Genomic DNA, 19889 nt, shown 5'->3' with positions numbered 1-19889 from the left:
AAAATCCAAAAAATTTTCTGATTTTCCTTTCAAATTTATTTTTCGATATTTTTGAGTTAAACTAAACATTTTAAGCCTCTCCTCCTATCCTGCTGAATTTCCACTTCAAAAGGATAAGAGCTGCCAAAAGGATGAATGCGACTGTATTTGAAATATCTGAGAAATAGGGCTGCAGCTAACAGTTATTTTCATATTTTCACTTCATTAATCTTTCAATATGTAAAATGACATAAAACTGTAAACAGTCCAGAACCCAAAGACTCTTCTTTCACTGTCATATATGAGAAAGAACATTAGAAAATCTCGACATTTAAGAAGCTGGAACTAGCAGATGTTTGACATTTGAACAGGTAACAGGATTTGGTTGAATCCATGTGTTCTTTGAAGATTGGACCTCAGATGCTGTTCCGATCAGGACAGGATCAAAGCATGCGAGCATGAGTAGCTGTACATTTTATACCCGTCCCCGTCTAAATGTGACTATATTCTGACTAACTGAGTTCTTGTAAACTGGACAGGCAAACTGTTAAATAGAGTTACCTACAGTGAGAGGAGTCACGTACTAATTCAGTGATTGAATTGATAGAGTAAATACCTCTATCAACTCTTAGTGATAAGGTGCCAGGCTGCTGAAGTGGGTGGATGGTTGATTATATTTTGATGCAGTAACTTCATCTGTATAAAGGTCTTTAACAAACTGAATCCCATTTCTGTGCCAGACACGAAAGGCCAGATCTGTCACTGCTGGGGTAAAAATATGGTTTGAAAATGTGTGTGCCATAATCAAAGGACTTTGTAGGCTATAGTATAGCAGTTTTCTTAACTGCGACCAGATATTATGTGGAATGGGATGCAGTGATGATGTGGCGTTTCTGACAAACAAGACAAGGTTATGTGCGTAAAATGTGACTTTGCACAATGAATTTCTTCGTGTTGTCCTTCATATGCACGGCTAAGGATACAACCTCTCAGATGATTTGTCCCAAGTTTATGAAAGGTATATGAAAGAATGCAGATCCAGTCTGATCAGGTTGCTTATTCGAACATTTCACACATTACAGCAGCATCTCTTTGTTTTGGGATTATCCAGGCTTCGACCTGATCTTTGTCCTCCTGTGTTTACATCCAGAGCCTGGTAACCTGACTCCAGTGAGGGACAGCCCGGCCATCCCACGCCTGCGATCAGTCAACTCCTACACCAACATCAGAGCTGCCACCACTGCCCGCAACCTGAACAAGAGCCTGCAGAACCTCAACCTCAATGAAGAGGGTAGGAGAGAGAAAAAAAAATAATGCAGGGGGATACAAACAAAAGAAAAGGAAAACGATGAAGCATAAATTTAGATGAACCTGTGGGGGAACTGAATGAAGACAATGAATCCAAGGAGAGATCATTGGCTCAAGTCATTAGGTTGTATGTAACCATCCTCAGTTAGCCAAGCAGAGTGTGTGGTGTGTTGATGTGTATTCCACTTTTAGCAACAGTTTTTCAGTCTGTTCTATAGCAATGTCCTGACTCCTCTCAATATTCTTCTAATAGCTTAACTTCTAGTTCTTCTAGGGTTCTAGTTGCTCCTCAAATTCCGCTAATCCTCCTCCTTTCTCCTGGCTTGTTGCTTGGCCGTGGTCGGTGACAAAGTCAGCGAACATGAGGAGCTCTCCATGGTGCTGAACTGCTGTTCTGCTCAGACGAGCTCACACAGTTAAAACAGGGACAGGGTGCAGTGCAGTTGCACCAGTATTGACAAGTTGTTAGGTTTTTTTGCATGTTTTTTTGTTTTGTTTTGGGTTTTTTTATGCACTTGAACTTCCCCCTTGCTGGTTTGGTGTGGTCCTTAATATTTCAAACACACCATCCTAACGTGCTGTCAGGCGTGCCACGGTTACCTCTGCTTCCCACAGTTGTGAGGAAGAGCTCAGAAAAGCTGTGTCTGCATTTATGAAAGGATGCATAATTTTTATGTGGAAAAGAAGGAAGTCACTTTATAGCAGTAAAACTGTTTCGTTTATTTTTCCCAAAAATAGATGCATAGCGAATAGATTATCCTAATGTTAAGCCAAATAATCCTGTAATGATCGAAGCATTAGTCCTGCCTAAAGCTTTGCTGTCACCTCTGAGCTCTTGACCTCCTGTTTGTGTCACTGCTCTGTGGTTCAGACACAAGGCGAACTCTGTCCACTGCCACACTGTGTGATGCATATGCCCTGAGTGGAGCTAAATCACTGGTTGACGTGCGTAACCTACTGCTGACATCTCTCACATCTGAATCACATTCTCGCTGTTTTTTCCGGTATGCTGCGGTGTTTATCATCAATAAGCACAGAGCAAAGAGTATTACCGTTCTCTACCAATCTCCATTTCCACATTTCAGCCTGCAGTCAGTTTGGAGGACGTGTGACGTTTAGGTTTGTATGAGTCAGAGTAATGTTTGGTGATAAGGAAAGCTACTGCGAGAGACGACTGTGTCTGACAGCTGAAATGAAGTTATGAGCAAGCTCTTGTGTTGGCATCTCATCTCCAAGTATAAGGGCTGCTTACATTGTTTACACACATCATACTTTATTGGATATTGATTTGGCCACTGGCTTTGGTTTTGTCTTTTTACAGCAATAATAACCATAATGCACTTTATTTATATAGCACTTTTACGGCAAACAAAGTGCTTTCTAAACAAAATACGAGCCTCTTCTTCTTCCTCGTCAACTCATATTACATTTATGAGACCTGTGAGATATATATATATATATATATATATATATATACACAGATATATATATTTTTTTCTTTTTTCCTCCTTTGCTGATTAGATCTAAGGCTTTTGTGTGTGTCTGTGCTTTCCTTCATCCAGGTGGACCAGCAGCCTTCTCTCCTGGGAACCTGAGCACCAGCAGCAGTGCCAGCAGCACCCTGGGGAGCCCCGACAATGACGAGTACATTCTCTCCTTCGAGACCATCGACAAAATGCGACGGGTGTCCTCCTATTCTTCCCTCAATTCCCTCATAGGTAACAGCTTGTCAGTAGTACTGCAGTTCTACAGCATACTGCCTTTCAGTATTGTTCATTCATCTTAAATGTGCAACTTGACCAATTTTACCCACAAAGGTAAGTGATGATGAGTGGCACAGCCTGTGAAGGCAGTTGTATGTCTTCTTTGCTGGCGAGGCTTTATATAGTCTGAAAAGATTCCCCTAATGATGTCATGTTGATGTTTCAGTGTGAAATGTATCGGGATTTAGGAGGGGAGAAGAATTGAGAAACACTGTTGATGCTGCATTGTGGGAAGTGTAGGATCCAGCATTTTTGCAATTTGGCCCATAGGTTCTGAAAATCAGATCTTAAATCTCAGCTGCTTAGACAGTAATTTTATTAATCTGTCTTCTGCAGGTCCCCTAACACAGTCACTCCTTTAAACCATCCAAACACAGCTGATCAAACCTCTGCAAAATATTAAGATCATGAGCTTTCCTTCATTTTTTAAAGCAGCACTTTTATCACACATTAAAGCACTATGTAGTAGTTGCTCATAGTGGCAAATCCTCCCAACTCCTATCAGCTTAATAGTCTGTTTTGCTTTTCTAACCTGCAAATTTTGGTTGAGTCTCACCTCTCTAATCGACCGTGTTTCTAGCTGTAGTAGGAAGCTGTTTTCAGCAAAAAGGCTCTAATAAACCCACTATACGATACCTGCCTGGCAATAAACAACAGACGGACAAAGGCAGCAACTGTCAAGTGAACAAAACAGCAAAGGCCTGGCTGTTTTTCTCAGGAAAATGTGGAGACCAAGCCAGAGCTAAAAGAAGAGTGAATATTGGAATTGCCTATATCAGAGTGCCACAAACTGCCTGGATGTGTAAAGTGGCAGATTAATGCATCTTTCAGTTAGACCTTAATTCTTTTGCCATTTATCCTCAGCCATTTTAAGAGGAATTTTTCTTTTGGACCTGCGACGATCTACTTTTCAAATTAAACATCTGTTTTTCATTTGTCATATCATCATGATGTTAATTTCTACTTTATATCTCTTCTGTGAGCAGTCTGCCAATTGTGCATGGAGACACTGGTGGCAGCATCAGTGGTGTAGAAGTGCCCTGTTGGATCAGTGCTGACAGGAAGCTGTTGTTTGGTTCATAAACGGCCATCCCATACACAAACACTCCAGAGGGGACTAAACTTGAGAGAAAAACAGGGGGAAATAAATGGCCCGCCAACCTAGAGAGGGTGAAACCCTTCAAATGAGGGAAGTGACAAAGAATGAAGCTCCCATTTGAAGAATAGAACAGCTGACAACAGAGAGGAGATGGTGGGCAGGATAGAGTCACCTGAGGCTATGAAAGTGCTTTTCTTAGTGCACACTTAACCCAAACCCGTTCTCTTACCCCCCCTCTCGGGTGATTGGCGGGTTCCACCATGCGTCCTGACAACCTGTTTGTGTGCGAGCAAGAAAACCATTACCCCTCGGGAAAGGGGAAAGCGAAACCAGGGATTTCCCCCTCTCTCTCTCTTTCCCTCTCTTGCTTTTTTCTTCCTTGTTGTTGCACATTACAAACCGAGCCGCCCTGTCACATCCCGCTATGTGATTTTTTCACAGCACTTTGTAAAATGACTTGAAATGTAAAATCCACTAGAAAAGTAAATTGAGCTCTGGAGAACAGTGAATTTGACTTGGTGGGAATGTAAGTTCGGGTACTATAATGAAATTTCCTTTTCAGCATATTTGCTCTGCTTTGTTGCGTAAATGAATGCCATCTTGTTTTAGGTGTGCCTGACTCCGTCGAGCTCAGCTCAGCTTCATATTAGCCTTCTGAGGAAACCAAATTCCTCTGCTCTTAAATTAAATTCAAACACAATCTGCTGTGCATATCTGGATGGAGTCGCACTCATATGCATGTACACACACGTACACAAATCATATGCACATTTTCCTCTCTCACACACGGTAGACAAAGACAGGCACAGAATATTGAATACATCAGGAGATACATCAGACCATCTTCTAATCTGGGATTTATCAACTAATCCAGATTTAATCAAACCCAGACTAATTTTTTTCTCAAACAGCTGCTCTTGCAAGATTTCCTTTTTAGGGCACAGGTACCATGGGACGCCAAAGCTTAGAAATAAATCTTTGATCGACACAAAAATAATAATAACAATAAAAACAGTCTGGCACAGCGCTTGTCTTTCATTACACTTTTATCCCACAAATTTAGCATTTCATGTTGGGCTAAACCTTTTCCAAGCTGCTTGTGGCCCTTTAATACTGGTGTGAGGTCCCCATGTAATCAGGTTCAAAGACACCCTGGTCCTTCACCAACCAGCCAGTGCCCCACCCCCACAGCTGAAAAGAGTCCCAGCCTCCCAGTGTGCTTGTTTATACATCCCTCCCCTCAGTGTGCTGCATGAATAAACAAGCAGTGCAGGGCAGGTGAATGGATGTTGGTAGTAATATTCAGCAGGAGCATAAAGAAAAGACTGAAATACATACTTGAGTGCAGATGAATTTGATGTTCTGTTGATATTTATGTTTCTGTTGTCACTTACATTCAGTTATCTAACTCAGCTGAGACTTCACTTGTCAGTTTGACTTTTGTGCTGTTTACTCATTTGCTGCTATCTTTTGTTTGTTTGTGAAGTTGGTTTCATAAGACCCCTGGGGCTTTTTGTTTTTCATCCCGCCTCAAAAATGCATTCACTCGATTCTCTCCTATTGGTATAAAGCAGCATTCCTTCTCAGTTTTATCACATCTATGTTTTAACACTGCTAATAAACAGCAACATCGAGGCCGAGAGGTAAAGTGGTCCGCTATAGTTTAGCAGTGTTGCTGGACATTGGCCCACAAAAAACCAGCAACATACCAAAGCTGTGTGGGAGTCAGGGCAGAGTTCCACGAGTGATATATTGATTTGCATTTGTAACATTCATTCTTCTCTTTTTTTGGTCTTTGTCCTCTTACTATAATTTATACAAATCCTGCTACAATATTAAAGCCACACCAACAGCTCTCTAAAGTTGTATTTAAAAAGAAAAAATTAGGAGATGGACCAATGGGCTTAATCCCCTCCCTCTGACCTGTTGATGGCACTAACTGAAAAAAGATCACCTAAATCATTAGGATTCACCCTGTTGGGAGCACGAGTGTCTTGTAGCTGTTAAGGTATTTCAGTGGATATGTTTTGACCAGCAGATGGCTATAGATCACCAGGGTCATCAGGATTAACCTTCCTGTCCTATGGAACATATGCTCTCTCAATTGGCCCCTTTCTCTCAGAAGCATCTTTTTCTTGGACAAGTCAGGTTAACTTAAGCCACAGATTGTGTTGATTCCTTAGTTAAGGCAGGTTTACCTGTCTAACAGTGATATTACTGGCCAGTTTTCTGATCTGTTCAAAAAGTATGACAGTGAATTTGTATTATAATTATTGGTATACAGTGAAACAAATCTAATCAAGCTAACTTTAGGCAGTATCATGAGGAGCTTGACTGGCAGGGTAGTCATCCCATCATGACAATGCCATTCCCAGCAGGTGCTCACATACCTGGTAACATTTCTAATGGCAGCACTGACACCTGATATTTAAACAGAAAATCTATTAAGTCACGTCACAAGTCATCAGAACAGTAACTCGAGTCAACTTAAATCTGATGGGCTGAATCCATACCATTCCTCAGCTGAGTCTCACTCAGAAAGCTCATTTGTCAACATCCAGATTATTTTTGGTCTTCCAAGTTCTCTTTTGGAGGGGTACAACTCAAGTACTCTTAGTCTTTAGATAACTGTACTAAATTCCATTTAGTTGTATAAATATTTAACTCAAAGCCAAAAATCTCAAAAATCTCATTGTAGGGTTAGCTCAAAGGTCGCAGGGTTCATCCTCTGGAAACATGAATGTCTGCCTTCAGAGTGAGTGTGTGAGACAGACGGACTGGGTGAATGAGAAGCAAAATTATAAAGCTCTGTGGAAAAAAATGTCGTCATTAAATGCCTGACAAAGGCATCCAAGGTAACATTGTGCCTAACATTTTCTGTGACTGCGCTGACATTTATATTTTGTCACATCAAGGGCTCAGATTCACTTGTACCTGTGTCAGTGTATTTGAGGCATACTCCCATTCAAAGAGCATCTCAGATATGATTTGGTGCTGCTTGCACTGCATACATCTCCCTGTGAAATATATTTAAAATACGCCTCACAGAGGACTTCTCCTCTGCTTTCAAACGTTCTGGTGCATTTTTTATGCCTCAGACATTTACAGCTCCAAAAATCGCTATGCAGTGTTAAAAGTATTTTATGTCATCTGCCAGAACTGTGGAGGTCATAAACCAGTGATGCAGTGGCTCATTTAGCCAATAATTAACATCTTTACTACTGTACATCGATTTCAGTCTGCACAAGTCTTTGAATGAGTCAAGTCAGGACAAGTCACTCATGTGGCGTTCAGCCAGTGAGTAATGTTGGCCTTCCCTCATGTGCACTATGTAGAGGCAGTGCGCTGGTAATTTGTGTGCACCCGTAATGTAGTGTAGCAGTTAAATGGGAGAGGAACCATATTTCACATTTATCAACTGGCTGTTTACCACAGCATGCTGGCTAGCCGTCGCTAATCATATCCTGCCCCTCAGGCTACAACCTAATCACCTCTTTTACTCCCTCACTCGCTTTCTCTTCCTCAGTCCCTCTCGCCCTCTCTATCCCTTCTTCGCTCCCCTCTTCTCTTAGTTTCTTGTGTTTTTCCACACCCCGTCTTCTTTCTCCATGTCTTTGTGCCATCTCCATCTCACAGCACACAGGCTTTTGAAGGACCTTATCCCTCCTTTTCCCCCTTTTCCTTGCTTCTTTACTCCTTCTGACCTCCTTCTGACCTAACTGTTCCTCGCCTTTGCAAGATTCTTCCTCTTTCCATACCATATCCTCCAGTCTCCCCAAGCTTCTCCTCCTCTCCTGTCTTTGAAGAGCAGGACCATTGAACCCTCTTGGCACTCTCTGGGGAGGAATCTGAGTTGTAAGCAGGGAGCAGGCTTCAGTCATTCCCACCTCTGCATAACACCCCAAGGAGTTTGGGCCATGTGCCTTGCGGAAAAATGAGAAAATGAGGAGAGGGTCTGGGAAGCAAGAGAGAGAATAAAAGGAGATGAAATAAGAGCAGTCATCTTCACAGGTCAAGTTTAAAGGACCACCTGCATGGTTGGGAAAATTTGAGGAGGGGAGGAAACAGAAAAGTGTGGGCAAAATGAGAAACTGCAACGGTTGGAGACTATTAGCGCTCAGCTCCTCTTTGGCTGACACTGAGGGAGGAGAGGAAGATGACAGATTGAAGCTGACAGACACAGGAACATTTAAAGGAGACAAAGCAGAAAAGGCACAGCAACAGGGAGGGAGGCTCGCTGCACTGCAGAGACAACTTAGATAAAGGGGAGCGTGTGCAGAAAATGAGGAGGTTGCTAATGGCAGAAGATGCATGGCTGGCAGGTTGAGGGCCTAAACAAAATGATGTCAGGAAGCAACTCTCGAGAAAAGAGAGAGAGCTGGAGTAAGTGGCAAATGAGCAGACAAGCAGGCAGAGTTAAAAATCAAGTTCAAAGACTGATGAATTAGCTGAAAATGTGAAAATGGTCACCTTTCAGTGTAAAGATGATACTGAAGATAAGAACTATGACAGATGAACAAAACCACTTGACAGTAAGACAGACTTTATTAATTTGTATTCATGGCCACAGAGACAGTTGACAATGAAACTCCAGTGGATGAGGAGAGCCAGCTGCCTGTAATATATGTGTGTGTGTGAGAGAGAGGGTTGATTAATGATGTACATTATGTGACACTGGAGGTCATTTTCCCTCTGCCTCCTCAACACACCCAACAACTGCAGGAGAGGAAAATGACCAGTACGGGTAACAAGATGCTAATGAGATGAATAGTGCATTACCACTTAGCTGTTAGCTGTGCCATGTTAATGAACTTGGATTGGGAGTGATGAGAGTTACACCAGAGTCTGACATATGGGCCAGAGGCTGTGTTGTGTGTGTATTCCTCTACCGTATATGTTCATGATTTGTGTGTGTTGTCAAACTGAATTTAATTCGTGGGAATAAACTCCAATGTCTTTCTTTGCCCTGTGTGTTTTCCAGGTGTGTCCTTCAACAGTGTGTACACTCAGATATGGAGGGTGCTGCTCCATCTCGCTGCTGACCCTTTTCCTGAAGTGTCTGATCTGGCCATGAAGGTCCTCAACAGCATTGCTTACAAGGTATGCTGTGGAGCTTGTTTACTGAAATAGGGCTCTTTTAGTGGTTGCTTCAAAGGTTTTGGGGGTTTCTATCTGGTGTGCTCACTGTCATTTGGACATGATTATCAACTCATTTGTTCTAAATTACCGTTTGACTCAGCATCTGTATGTCAGTTCTTTATCTCCACATGGTTATGCAGTGAAAAAGGACTGTTTCCAGCACGTATCCCCCACCCTCCCACCGGCATTTTTCTTCGTCCAAAAGGCCATTACTTTTGTGCAAATGCAATTAAGCGCCAATGACTCCCTCCAGGCCTGGCAGAGCAGAGTGGAGCGAAGAGGCTGCTGTAACTTAGGGAGCCGTAATAACCACCACAGTCCAACACCCATCCTCACCCTTCGGCAAAATTTCACGTTTCCCTCCCACCATCACAGACTGTCCCCTCAGTTACCTTCAGAGGAGCTGCAACTCTGCGATGAACCTCCCTACTGGACTGTAAGAAAAAAAAAACAATCAGGTCTAGATTTCAAATATAATGCAATAGATTTCTCATCTTCCAGCTAATGCTCTGCACTGTCTTGGGCACCACAACCAGCTTCACACTTTTAGTATGAACTTCTGTGTACCTGCAGTTCTGAAGTCGACTCAGCAAACTGTGGTGTCGCGTTACTAAAAATGACAGGAACAAACAGATTTTGAGCAATGCTGTAATCCCAGGACAGATGACTGAAACACAAAAGGACATGTTTCAGTGAAGCACTGCACCTGGCCCAGACCCTCTGCATCATCAAAACAAGAACTTGAACTTGTGCTAAGCAAAAAACATTCAATTCTGAAGTTTTGACCTGGTAAAGTCCATCAACAGTAAAAGGTAAAAATAGGTCACAGGTGAGCAAAATATCAAAATGAGTCATTAATGGTGAGCATTCAAACACCTGAAACACAAATGACATGCAGTGGAGACTTGACTTTTGATTGAGTAACAGACCTTAACAGACCTGAGACTTCACTTGAGACTTGACTTGGACATGACTTAAGCTTGTCCTAATTGGACATGACAGCCGTGTGGGCATGTATACCTGATGAGGAAGAGAGTGACCCTTCAAAAGGAATGACAATAAAAACACCTTCAAATGCTTTATTTTCTAAAGCCAGTGAGTTGTCATAGATAACACCCACATTCTTTTTTTTTCTTTTGCACACAGCTAGTCAGAGACAGTTTAATCAAAGAGCATTCATTGCAAATTCACAAGTGTTAACATTAGCCTGACTTCAAATGCAGCTCCTTTAATTAGGATTTTAATGTCAAATGTTATTGATTAGTAACAAAGTGAACAAGGTAGCAGCTAATTAAAATTTGTTTGCTTCTCAGATGCTAATAGCATTAACATGCTGTGGTGGAAGTCATGTTTTGTTTTGTTTTGTTATCTAGTTAGTGTGTCTGTATCTCAAGATGTTTCTCAAGGACGTTACCATAAAAAGTCCTCAAATGCTTGGGTGGACTTTGGGACGGCTTGTGGCCCCACACAACACACATCTATTCTCCACACACTTATCCCCCATGAAACTCCAGCCATCTTTTCCACCATCTTTGCATTACATTCACTTTCACCACTCCCATGTCCCATATGTAAAGGCAGCATTGTTTGGCACTTTGTCCACCAGGTGACCATCTCAGAAGCACCTTCACTGATTAAACAGGCACATCATCAGCTTTCATGCCTTTGTCGTACCGGCGCCCTTGCTATTTGGCTGGCTCATGTGCACACACTTACTTGTTTGCTCATTCGCCTCACTTTCCAGCCAACTAATGACTGAGGAATTCGGGGGAAGCGGGCTGAAACAGGAGAGCAAGCTGTTTCCCAGCGTGAAGCGAAGCAGCTGGTAGAATCGAGGTTTCCTGCTAATGTGGGTCTTGTGCATATCTCATTTTATGGAAAGCTTGTCAACAGATCAGGCACGCAGCATCCCGCGTTAGCATGATGTTTGTTTACCACACGCTGGTGGTCGGCAAATGTTGATGAATAATCCACGAACATGTTGTATAATTGAGTCTTTTTAACTGATTTCACATTCGTGCCAGCATCTGGTTAAAAGTCTCTAGTCCTCTTTCCTCTCTTGCCTCTTCTTAACTCTCATATTAGCTCCAGAAGGATCTATGCTGCAGGGTCGAGCTCAGTTTTTCATTTTAAATGTGCAGTTTCTCTGCCGTGCACTGATGCCCTCGCACACACAAGCTGCTATCCATCGGCTTTATATACAGTCACTTTCCAGTTCGACCAAAATCAGCATATGCCTTTTTTTTTCCTCCTCCTCATATTGATCCTGTTGTGCCTGAGTAGAAAAGGTAGTTAGATTAGTGGCTGAGCTATTTTCATAATAAGCCTTTCAGCTGGTTTCACTGCTCTTTCTGTTTCATTTACAATTGCTGCTTAATGAAGCGCTAACAGCCAGCCGTGGTAACTGATGTCTTTTTCTCATCACAAATACACTAGATTGTATGTGTGTAAGCTTTGCACTATAAACAGCCTGTGCCTTTTAGACATACGCACACACAAAAACATTACTTGCCGCAATTTTGTAATTAGCATAGAAATCAAAGGCAATCCCAAGTAGTAAGATGTGTTTGCCTGTGATAACTAGATTTACGCTGCACAGAGTTTTCTCTCCACCTGGCTTGGGTAAACAACAACTCTGCTATTCATCAGCGATGCTTTGCCTCTATTGTCTTTATTAAGTTTACCCTTCCCTTGTGAGCAGCCATTAGACAGCTCACAATGAAGAGGTTATATTACCTGCTCCGCCTAATGAGATAAAGTTCTGGAAATTTAGGCAAACTTTGTAAAGTGCTGCTCTTCACGCACTTTGCCAGTAGGAAGGGTCCAGGATTACTTCTAATTCTGGTCTGTGTGTCTGAATATCTGAATCCCTGCCCCCTTCTTCCTTTTAACTTTGAATTCCATGTTTCCTGTTTGATGACTTGAGAATGAGCCCACAGTTTCTTTGTCGACAGGCGACGATGAATGCTCGACCTCAGAGGATCCTGGACTCCGGATCTCTCACCCAGTCGGCCCCAGCTAGCCCCACCAGCAAGGGAACACACATCCACCAGGCTGGGTGAGAGAAGCTCTCACAGGAACATCCAGATAGACAGAAAACTCATCACAGTAAAGCCATAAAACATATGCAGACATGCACACCGCTCACTACACCTTCCTTCTGCTAACACAGAGTCACAGTTTCATTTAATGAGCCAGGCAGTGAGAAGAACCTTCAACTGAAGAATGTTAGCATCTCAGAAAAGCAATTGTTTGCAAAATAAACCAGTTAAAATGCCTAATGTTGTTTTCAAGAGAGTTTTGACAAATGTTGCTACAGAGCTCAAGAGTGGTTGCAAAATGAGAGGCCACACACACACGGTGAGAGTACAGACGGAGCGTGAATAAGAACATACGATAAACTCGAGAAAAAAAGCTTAGACTATATAATTAGTGTCATCTTCTTGATCAAAATGACAAGCAGCAACATATAGTCTGAGAAGAAACACTATTTCTATTAGAAAATATATTAGAAATAGAAGCACTATTTAGAAGCAATATTTCTATGATCTTTCCCTGCCATCAGCTGCTGAAAACACACCCCCGGAACAAACCACCTCTGTAACAAATTATTTCAGGATTACAGAGAGTTTTTACTGTAAGGATACCTGTTGCTCAGGTTAAAAGCACCACATGTGCAAGTTGAAATGAGGAGTTAACTTTTAAATACTCATTTTATCACAAAAGCATCAGAAGCACAGCATCACTAATAATGACCTGTTGCTATTGGCTGTATTGTCAGTCAGTAAAGGCTCTTAACTTTTTCACTTTGACTGGTTTTGTCTCCGGTCTGATCTGCAGCCCAGCTGACAGGTGTGTGGTTTGTTACGTGATGTAACAGAAATGCAAATTTAATGGAATCAGCGAACATCTAATGCGACTGTGTTAGACAGTGTTTTCACAATATAGCTGAGGTTATGGATTTTCTGTGTGGGATCTTTTGTGATTGTTTTCTCTGCCCCCTCAGTGGCTCTCCTCCCATGCCCAGCACCAGCAGCTCCAGTCTGACCAACGAGGTGCCCAAACCCCCATCCAGAGAGCAGCCGGCCACAAGGCCTCCCTACACCCCCACACTGGGAGGACAGGCACCTCACTCCCACCAGTTCCCCCGCACGCGCAAGATGTTTGACAAGGGACCCGAGCAGGTAGAGGAACATGCTGCTAAGAGTTGTGTGTTGCATATGTTCTGTTTGATTTGAAGTATTTATTTTTTTTTTGTAGTTTAACCCTTTCAATTGTTCTACGTGTGTGTTCAGGCAGCTGAGGACGGAGACGAGCCGGGTGCTCACAGGAACTACATCAGCCCCGCCCTCCAGACGGGCTTGTGTGATTGGAGTGCCAAGTATTTCGCTCAGCCTGTCATGAAGGTAGGGTCACCATCTCTCGGCTCTTTTCCATCCGTTGCTCCCGTTTACCGTCTTAATCCTCAGCGCACACTCGGCCCTGCCATTCTGTCTCAGGTAACAGAGGTGTGTTAAGTTTGCCTTTTTGTTTAAGCCAGAAGGTAGTGCTTCAAGTGATAACAGAACAAGCTCAAAGCAATGTGTCACTTGAGTTATTGCTTTGATGAAATGCAGGGCACACATTATTGAATTAAAAAAGAAAAAGAGCAAATCCATTTTAATGAATAATTAAAAAAGAATATTTTCTTATTCTTCCTCTGCCAAGCAATCTATTTCTTGATCAGCAGCTTAAAGTGGTTGCTAAGCAACAAAGAAGTAGTGATATGACAGGTAATTTTCCATTTTTACATAAATATTTATGTGAAGTGGTATCTTAGGTGCACGTTCATCCTGGATTTTGCAATGCTTGGCTTCAGGAGTGATTGAGCCATCTGAGGACATGAATTCTGTTTTACAGAATGCATTTAAAAAAATCAGATCCTCTGGATAACAGCAGGGTGGGAACCAGTCACAGTGTGAGAAAGCTTCTACTGCTTGTCCACGATGGATTTGCTGAATAATTGAGCTCTCTGAGCTCCATGAGTTAACATCCCCCCGAGTGCAATTTGAGATTAAACCAAGCTCTTTTTATCATGCACAGTAGCTGGAGCCCAATTTTGTAATATTAAATCAAGTTTCTGTCTGTTTAAACACACTAAACAGTCAATCCTCTCTGGAAAGAGAGTTAAAAACAATTGGTGTCAGCACATTTGGTTGAGGTCAAACAAGGAGGGGGGGGGTATTTAAAAATAGTCAGGCATGAGGGTCAAATAGAGGATGAAACAGGAAGTTTGGGGAGTGGAGAAAGTAAAATAAATAAGAAATCTATTAGAAATTCATGTGTGCATGAAAGAGTGGCTGATATAGAAAGAGAAAAGTATATTTTAGTCAAATAAAATATTTACAACAAAGACATATGTGACAAAGAGAGGAGTGAGGAGATAGAGAGAGCACACAGAAACCAAAAAGTAAGAAATGATGAAAACAAAATATTTGAAAAGAAGAGAAGACACCAAGAGGAAGAAAGAGAGTGGGAGAAAGAAAGAGAAGAGGAAAAACAGAGGTGTTGAAAGTGAAGTCAAACTTTATAAAGGGCATGAAGTGGCAACAAAAGGTGATGAAAAGCAGTGAGATGATTGGGTGGGAAGAGAGAGTGAAAGAGCAGGCAGAGGAGGAGGAGGAAGAGGGAGGAGAGGGGGTTTCCGGAGCGCAAATCAGAATGCTGTGTTGGCAAAATTTTGAGTGCTGCCATAAAACTCTGCTCCATTACAAGCTGTGTGTGTGTGTGTGTATATGTGTATATGTACGTATGTACGTACGCACGCCTCAAAGTGTGCACACAGGTTATCATATCACTGTGTCAGCAGCATGAGAGCAAACCGTGTCTGTTTCAGAGAGAGTGGATCCACGCCTGCAGTTTCAGGGGTGTGTGAGGTGCAAAGACACTGAAGACTCTCGTCACATGAGGGTGAGAGAGTGTGATTAAAGAAGGCTGTGCACAGCCACGGGCTAATATTTGTGTTCAAGTCGGGTGGAGAGAGACTGAGGGCGCCGGTGATGAACACAGCAACATTTGACACTCCTGTCCACATGCTTTGTGGAGATTTGGTGTGGAGGAGTTTTTCATAGTTTAGGCTATGTCCCATGGTTGCAATCAAGGGAAGTCTTAATGCATTCAGTCATGTTTTAGACTATAGCCTGGTGTGGCAGAACTTGGCTGTTCTGCATGGAGCCGTGGAGCCACTTCCACTGATTGGTCCCAAGTTCAAACCTGGCCTTCTTTCTTGTTACATTAGCGGGTATTTCCTCAGATTCTGAACTGCCTGGATTCTGTCAGCTGTGGAATACACAGAGTTCTGTGTGTGTGTACATAAAACAAAGGCATGCCTAATGACAACTTAGCAGGATGCACAGTTAAATCACAGTGAAATGGAAGTGTGAGCATCTTCAGTTATGACATATTTCTGAGTGAACTGGAATGTGTGGGCAGGGTTTAGCTATGAGAGAGCTTTCAGTTAAATCCTTTACATGTGAGTATATGGCTCAATAGTGGGCATGATTTGAAAAATACAGCACTATAGTTGCTGCAAATATCACATGATGTACATATATAATATATACAAGATGTTTTGGCGTCACCTTTTTGGAGCTTTCATTTCATTTATCTTCATATACAGTCCCTGGCCTCCACACACACTTCCCTCACCTGTATTGCTATAACAGGCACACACACATACAAACTCCAAAGCTGGAGCAACAAACATTGAGAAACACTCAACTTTATGCAAATATCCCTGAGGAGCAGCAGCAGCAGCAGCAGCCTCGTTTTTATGGCAGCAGAATGGCAGCAGAGTGGAGAGAGCTTGCTGTACACGCATCAGGACTGCAACCTTGTCCACTCAGGCATCATTGTATTGTTACTGTTTCAACGTGTACTATGTTTAAAAAAAAGAAAATAAAAGACAATAATAAAAGTTATCCTGTACTTTGGGAACAACCTGTGCAACAGGAAATGAACTAAGCTGTGTGTAGTAGAGCAGCTACATCAGAAAACAAGTGTCGAGACGGAGCAGAGTAAATGAATTAGATGCTCGCTGCAACACAAACGCGAAGCTACAGCTTCGTGAGAGGACAGCCACTGTCTGTTACTTTGTATCTGTATATGTGAATGCAGCAGGGGGAGGAGGACGATGCTGAAGGGAGACTTCACCTACTTTCTTTAGAAACCACTCACAAAATATGTCGTGGCACCTCAAACCTAGTTTGGTATCTCTCTCTACATTTTCTTGGTTCTTTCTGATCAGCAAACACACACATACCGATATATCTTCTATAAGCTGATATCAGCCCGTATAATCCTGGACAATTTATCAGTCTAGTTTTATTTTATACGCTAACAACAATGGTTTTATATTACAGGAAAAGAAAAAAAGATTTTGATCTCTTTTAATCTCACTGTGTCTGTAAAGTATCCCCCCCCCCCCCCCAAACCTGCAGAGACAGTCAATTTAAATAATATAACCTCATTTAGTAAATCACTAACAATCACATATGGGTGTAAAGTTTGGATGCCCACATACATGAGTTAGGGATTTTACTGAATATTGACAAATGTTGAGCTCTCACACACACATAATTTTTTACCTTAGGGTCTCATTATACATTACATTAGCAGCGGACACTGTGCAGGACCACAACCCCGGGAACCACAGTATCAGCCGTGGGAATACTTCAGTCTCTGTCCGACTGCTATATCTGCCTCCTCTCAGGCTCGGTCAGGAGCCCCAGAGGCATTGTATGTGATACAGATAGAACTGCACATTCACAGAAACACACACTGTACGTACTCATACACAGATATGTTCATTCACCAGCTTAAAATGTGTGCTGTGTTTCCTGTGGAGCAGCATGCACAGAGTGAATTCATTACAGGGATATTGATTATACACAGTAGTAGTATGGTCGCATGACACTGTAGCTGTGTGTGTGTCAGGGTATTTAGCATTCAGGCGGCCTCACTCTAGAAATGTGCTTAATAAGCACACATTGGCATCCAGCTTTGAAAAACACACACTAGAGTTTTCTTCTGTTGCTTACACTCTGTGTTTTTATTTTTCTATCAAACATGTATAAGAATAGCAAAGTTTTTAATTTGCCATTACAGTACTTTTTAAAAAAGAACAATGAATTAGCTTTACATTGCAATTATATTGCATATTTAATGTCGTGTTAACAAAGGGATCATAATGTTCTCTTGAAATAAAGCCGACACAAAATCTGTGGGCGCCATTTTGTGACTTAATGAAACAAAATTTTTCATATTGTACCTCTGCTCGACAGATGTGATCAAATGTGACTGCATAAAGTGACACCTTGACTCGTTATCTCTTTAACCACATGAGTGTCATTTTAACATTGTAGCTGGCCTGAAATGTGATGAGAGACGTGTAAAACCTTTGTCTGATTAATGAACAAAATGGTGCGGTCTGAGGCTACGTTGTGAGCTGACAGAGTCTAAGCCTTAAAGGAATAGTTCAACGATTTAAAAAAATACATTAATTTGCTTTTCTTTGGTGAAATAAATTAGCAGATTGATTTCAGTCTTGTGTCTGGGTGTTGAACTGGAGTCAGGGTGCAGTTAGCATAGCTTAGCATTAAGACTAGAAGCACAGGGATTGATTGATTCACTTGAGTCATTTTTACACCAAAATTAGGGTGTTTTTTTAAACTTGTTCAAACATCAGGAGCATGTCGCAAAAAGGGGGAACAGTAGAAAGCAGCACGGAGGCCAGTCACCATAATGTTACCTTTTTATCTCTTTTACGTCAGTCAGTCTGTCTTTCAGATTCCATGCAGACTGAATGTCTGAGCTCTGCATGAACAGAGATGGGCAGAAAAATATTTACGTGCCAACATCCTTAACTTCACCACACATTATTGCATCGTGCTGGAAAAAGGGCAAAAATTAGCATGTCATGTTTCCATAGGAGCTGATCGAAGACGGAAACAACAAATACCTACAAATGACTGTCAGTTGAACTTTTCCTACTGAAGACAAAAGCCAGGTGTTATATGTCCAGTGTTAAACAGCTTGTATGTTATTGATTTGATCCATACATACAGACTTTTTTTTTTTTGACGAACAGCAGCCAGGATACAGCACATCTGTTTGGATTGATCAGATGTTTGAAGCCTGAGATCAGTTGATTAAATGAGTGGAGTCTGGTGTGGCCCTGCTTAAGACATGATAAACATTCCTTCGGGTTTCAAGCTATTCCGCTTATCAACAGTTGGTGGCAGCAACATTACAAGAATTGCATCAGATTAAAGCAGGAAAGCAGGTGACTGCTCTCTGATGTTAACATGGATGCAACTTTTAGAAAGTTCGCAAATTCACCTTTGCAGAGGCTGGAAGTGCTGCCAACACAACGCTGTGTTTTGGTAAGAACTCTGAATGTAAACATTACTTTGTGTCCACAGGGTATCTTCAATGTTCAACAGTATGTGTTTCTGAGAGAACTCAATATGAAAACCTGAGAGAGTGTTCTCAAATCTGCAAATCTACTGTGATTCTGCTATCAAGCCAATTTTGTTTTAATTTTCTTCCAGTTTTACGATATGCTCCAGAAAAGAATTTCAGTGGCGTATGAGATGAACTTCTGTCTTATTGCTGATCAGACCCTGTTCTTGTCCCTCACTACAAGAAATTCACTCAACTTTTGAGAGGATTCATTAGAGCCTCCCGATGATGAACACTAATTATCCAGAGAGGAGTTCTGTCTCTTCCACTAAAGAAGGGAACAGAGTGAGATTAAGTGAGGGGTTTGAGAGTCCTGGAGGGGCGAAAGAGTAACTGAATGAAAGGGAAACGAGGAGAGAATTGCCATCAAGAGGGTCTGAGTATCTGCCATATTTACTGTTCAGTTATTATGCATATGGTCGCTGCATGTTGAGAATCATCAAGACAGATATTATAATGTTATTATGTTTAAACCCGTTTTGGAGCAGATTTGTCACAGTATTTCATTAAGGAGTACTTGACCCACCTACAGAAACAACATCTCAAGTGTTAATCTCAAATCACCACTGTATTTTTTGTTTTTTCCCTTCAGGGGCCAATATATGTAAACCATAAATATGTTATTTGTAGGAATGTTCCAAAAGCAGCGATCCGGTAAATAAGCTCCTCTCTGTCCGTTTATTTGGTTCGCTCTTTCAGATCCCAGAGGAGCATGACCTGGAGAGTCAGGTCAGGATGGAGAGGCAGTGGAGGTTCCTGAGAAACGCTCGCGTGAGAAGGCAGAGCCGAAGCATCACGCAAAGAGGTTAGTGACACGAAAACACACACACACACACACACAGATGTGTTTCCATATATTAGGGCTGAAGTGATTTTATTTTTAGAATTCCAGAGGGTTATTATAGCAAAGATAGCAACAGACAAACAGCTCTATATGACAGGAAGAGTCGCCTTATTTACAGGTTGGCAGAAACCTGAAAACCTGCACTTTAAATGCAGACTTCGTTTGCACAGATATTACTGGAAATTATATTAAATCAATTATGAAAATGTCATTCCAGGTTTTAATCACTTTGGCATCTCATGACATGATCAGTCTC

At 41.8% G+C, this 19889-nt stretch overlaps 1 protein-coding gene across 3 annotated transcripts in view; it reads left to right on the top strand.

Annotated features, from left to right (window-relative positions):
* Positions 1–19889, top strand: part of rptor (regulatory associated protein of MTOR, complex 1) — a 153898-nt gene that overhangs the window by 114054 nt on the left and 19955 nt on the right. For all 3 annotated transcript variants that reach the window (XM_046402669.1, XM_046402687.1, XM_046402678.1), the window contains exons 20-26: positions 1130–1270; positions 2850–3005; positions 9131–9249; positions 12243–12346; positions 13295–13472; positions 13584–13694; positions 19489–19594. In XM_046402669.1, coding sequence (XP_046258625.1) covers positions 1130–1270; positions 2850–3005; positions 9131–9249; positions 12243–12346; positions 13295–13472; positions 13584–13694; positions 19489–19594 — 915 coding nt within the window. The remainder of the gene's footprint in view (positions 1–1129; positions 1271–2849; positions 3006–9130; positions 9250–12242; positions 12347–13294; positions 13473–13583; positions 13695–19488; positions 19595–19889) is intronic.

This window comes from Scatophagus argus, chromosome 2 (genome assembly GCF_020382885.2).
Source record: "Scatophagus argus isolate fScaArg1 chromosome 2, fScaArg1.pri, whole genome shotgun sequence".
Classification (NCBI taxonomy): Eukaryota; Metazoa; Chordata; class Actinopteri; family Scatophagidae; genus Scatophagus; species Scatophagus argus.
This window is presented reverse-complemented; position numbering and strand designations above follow the sequence as displayed.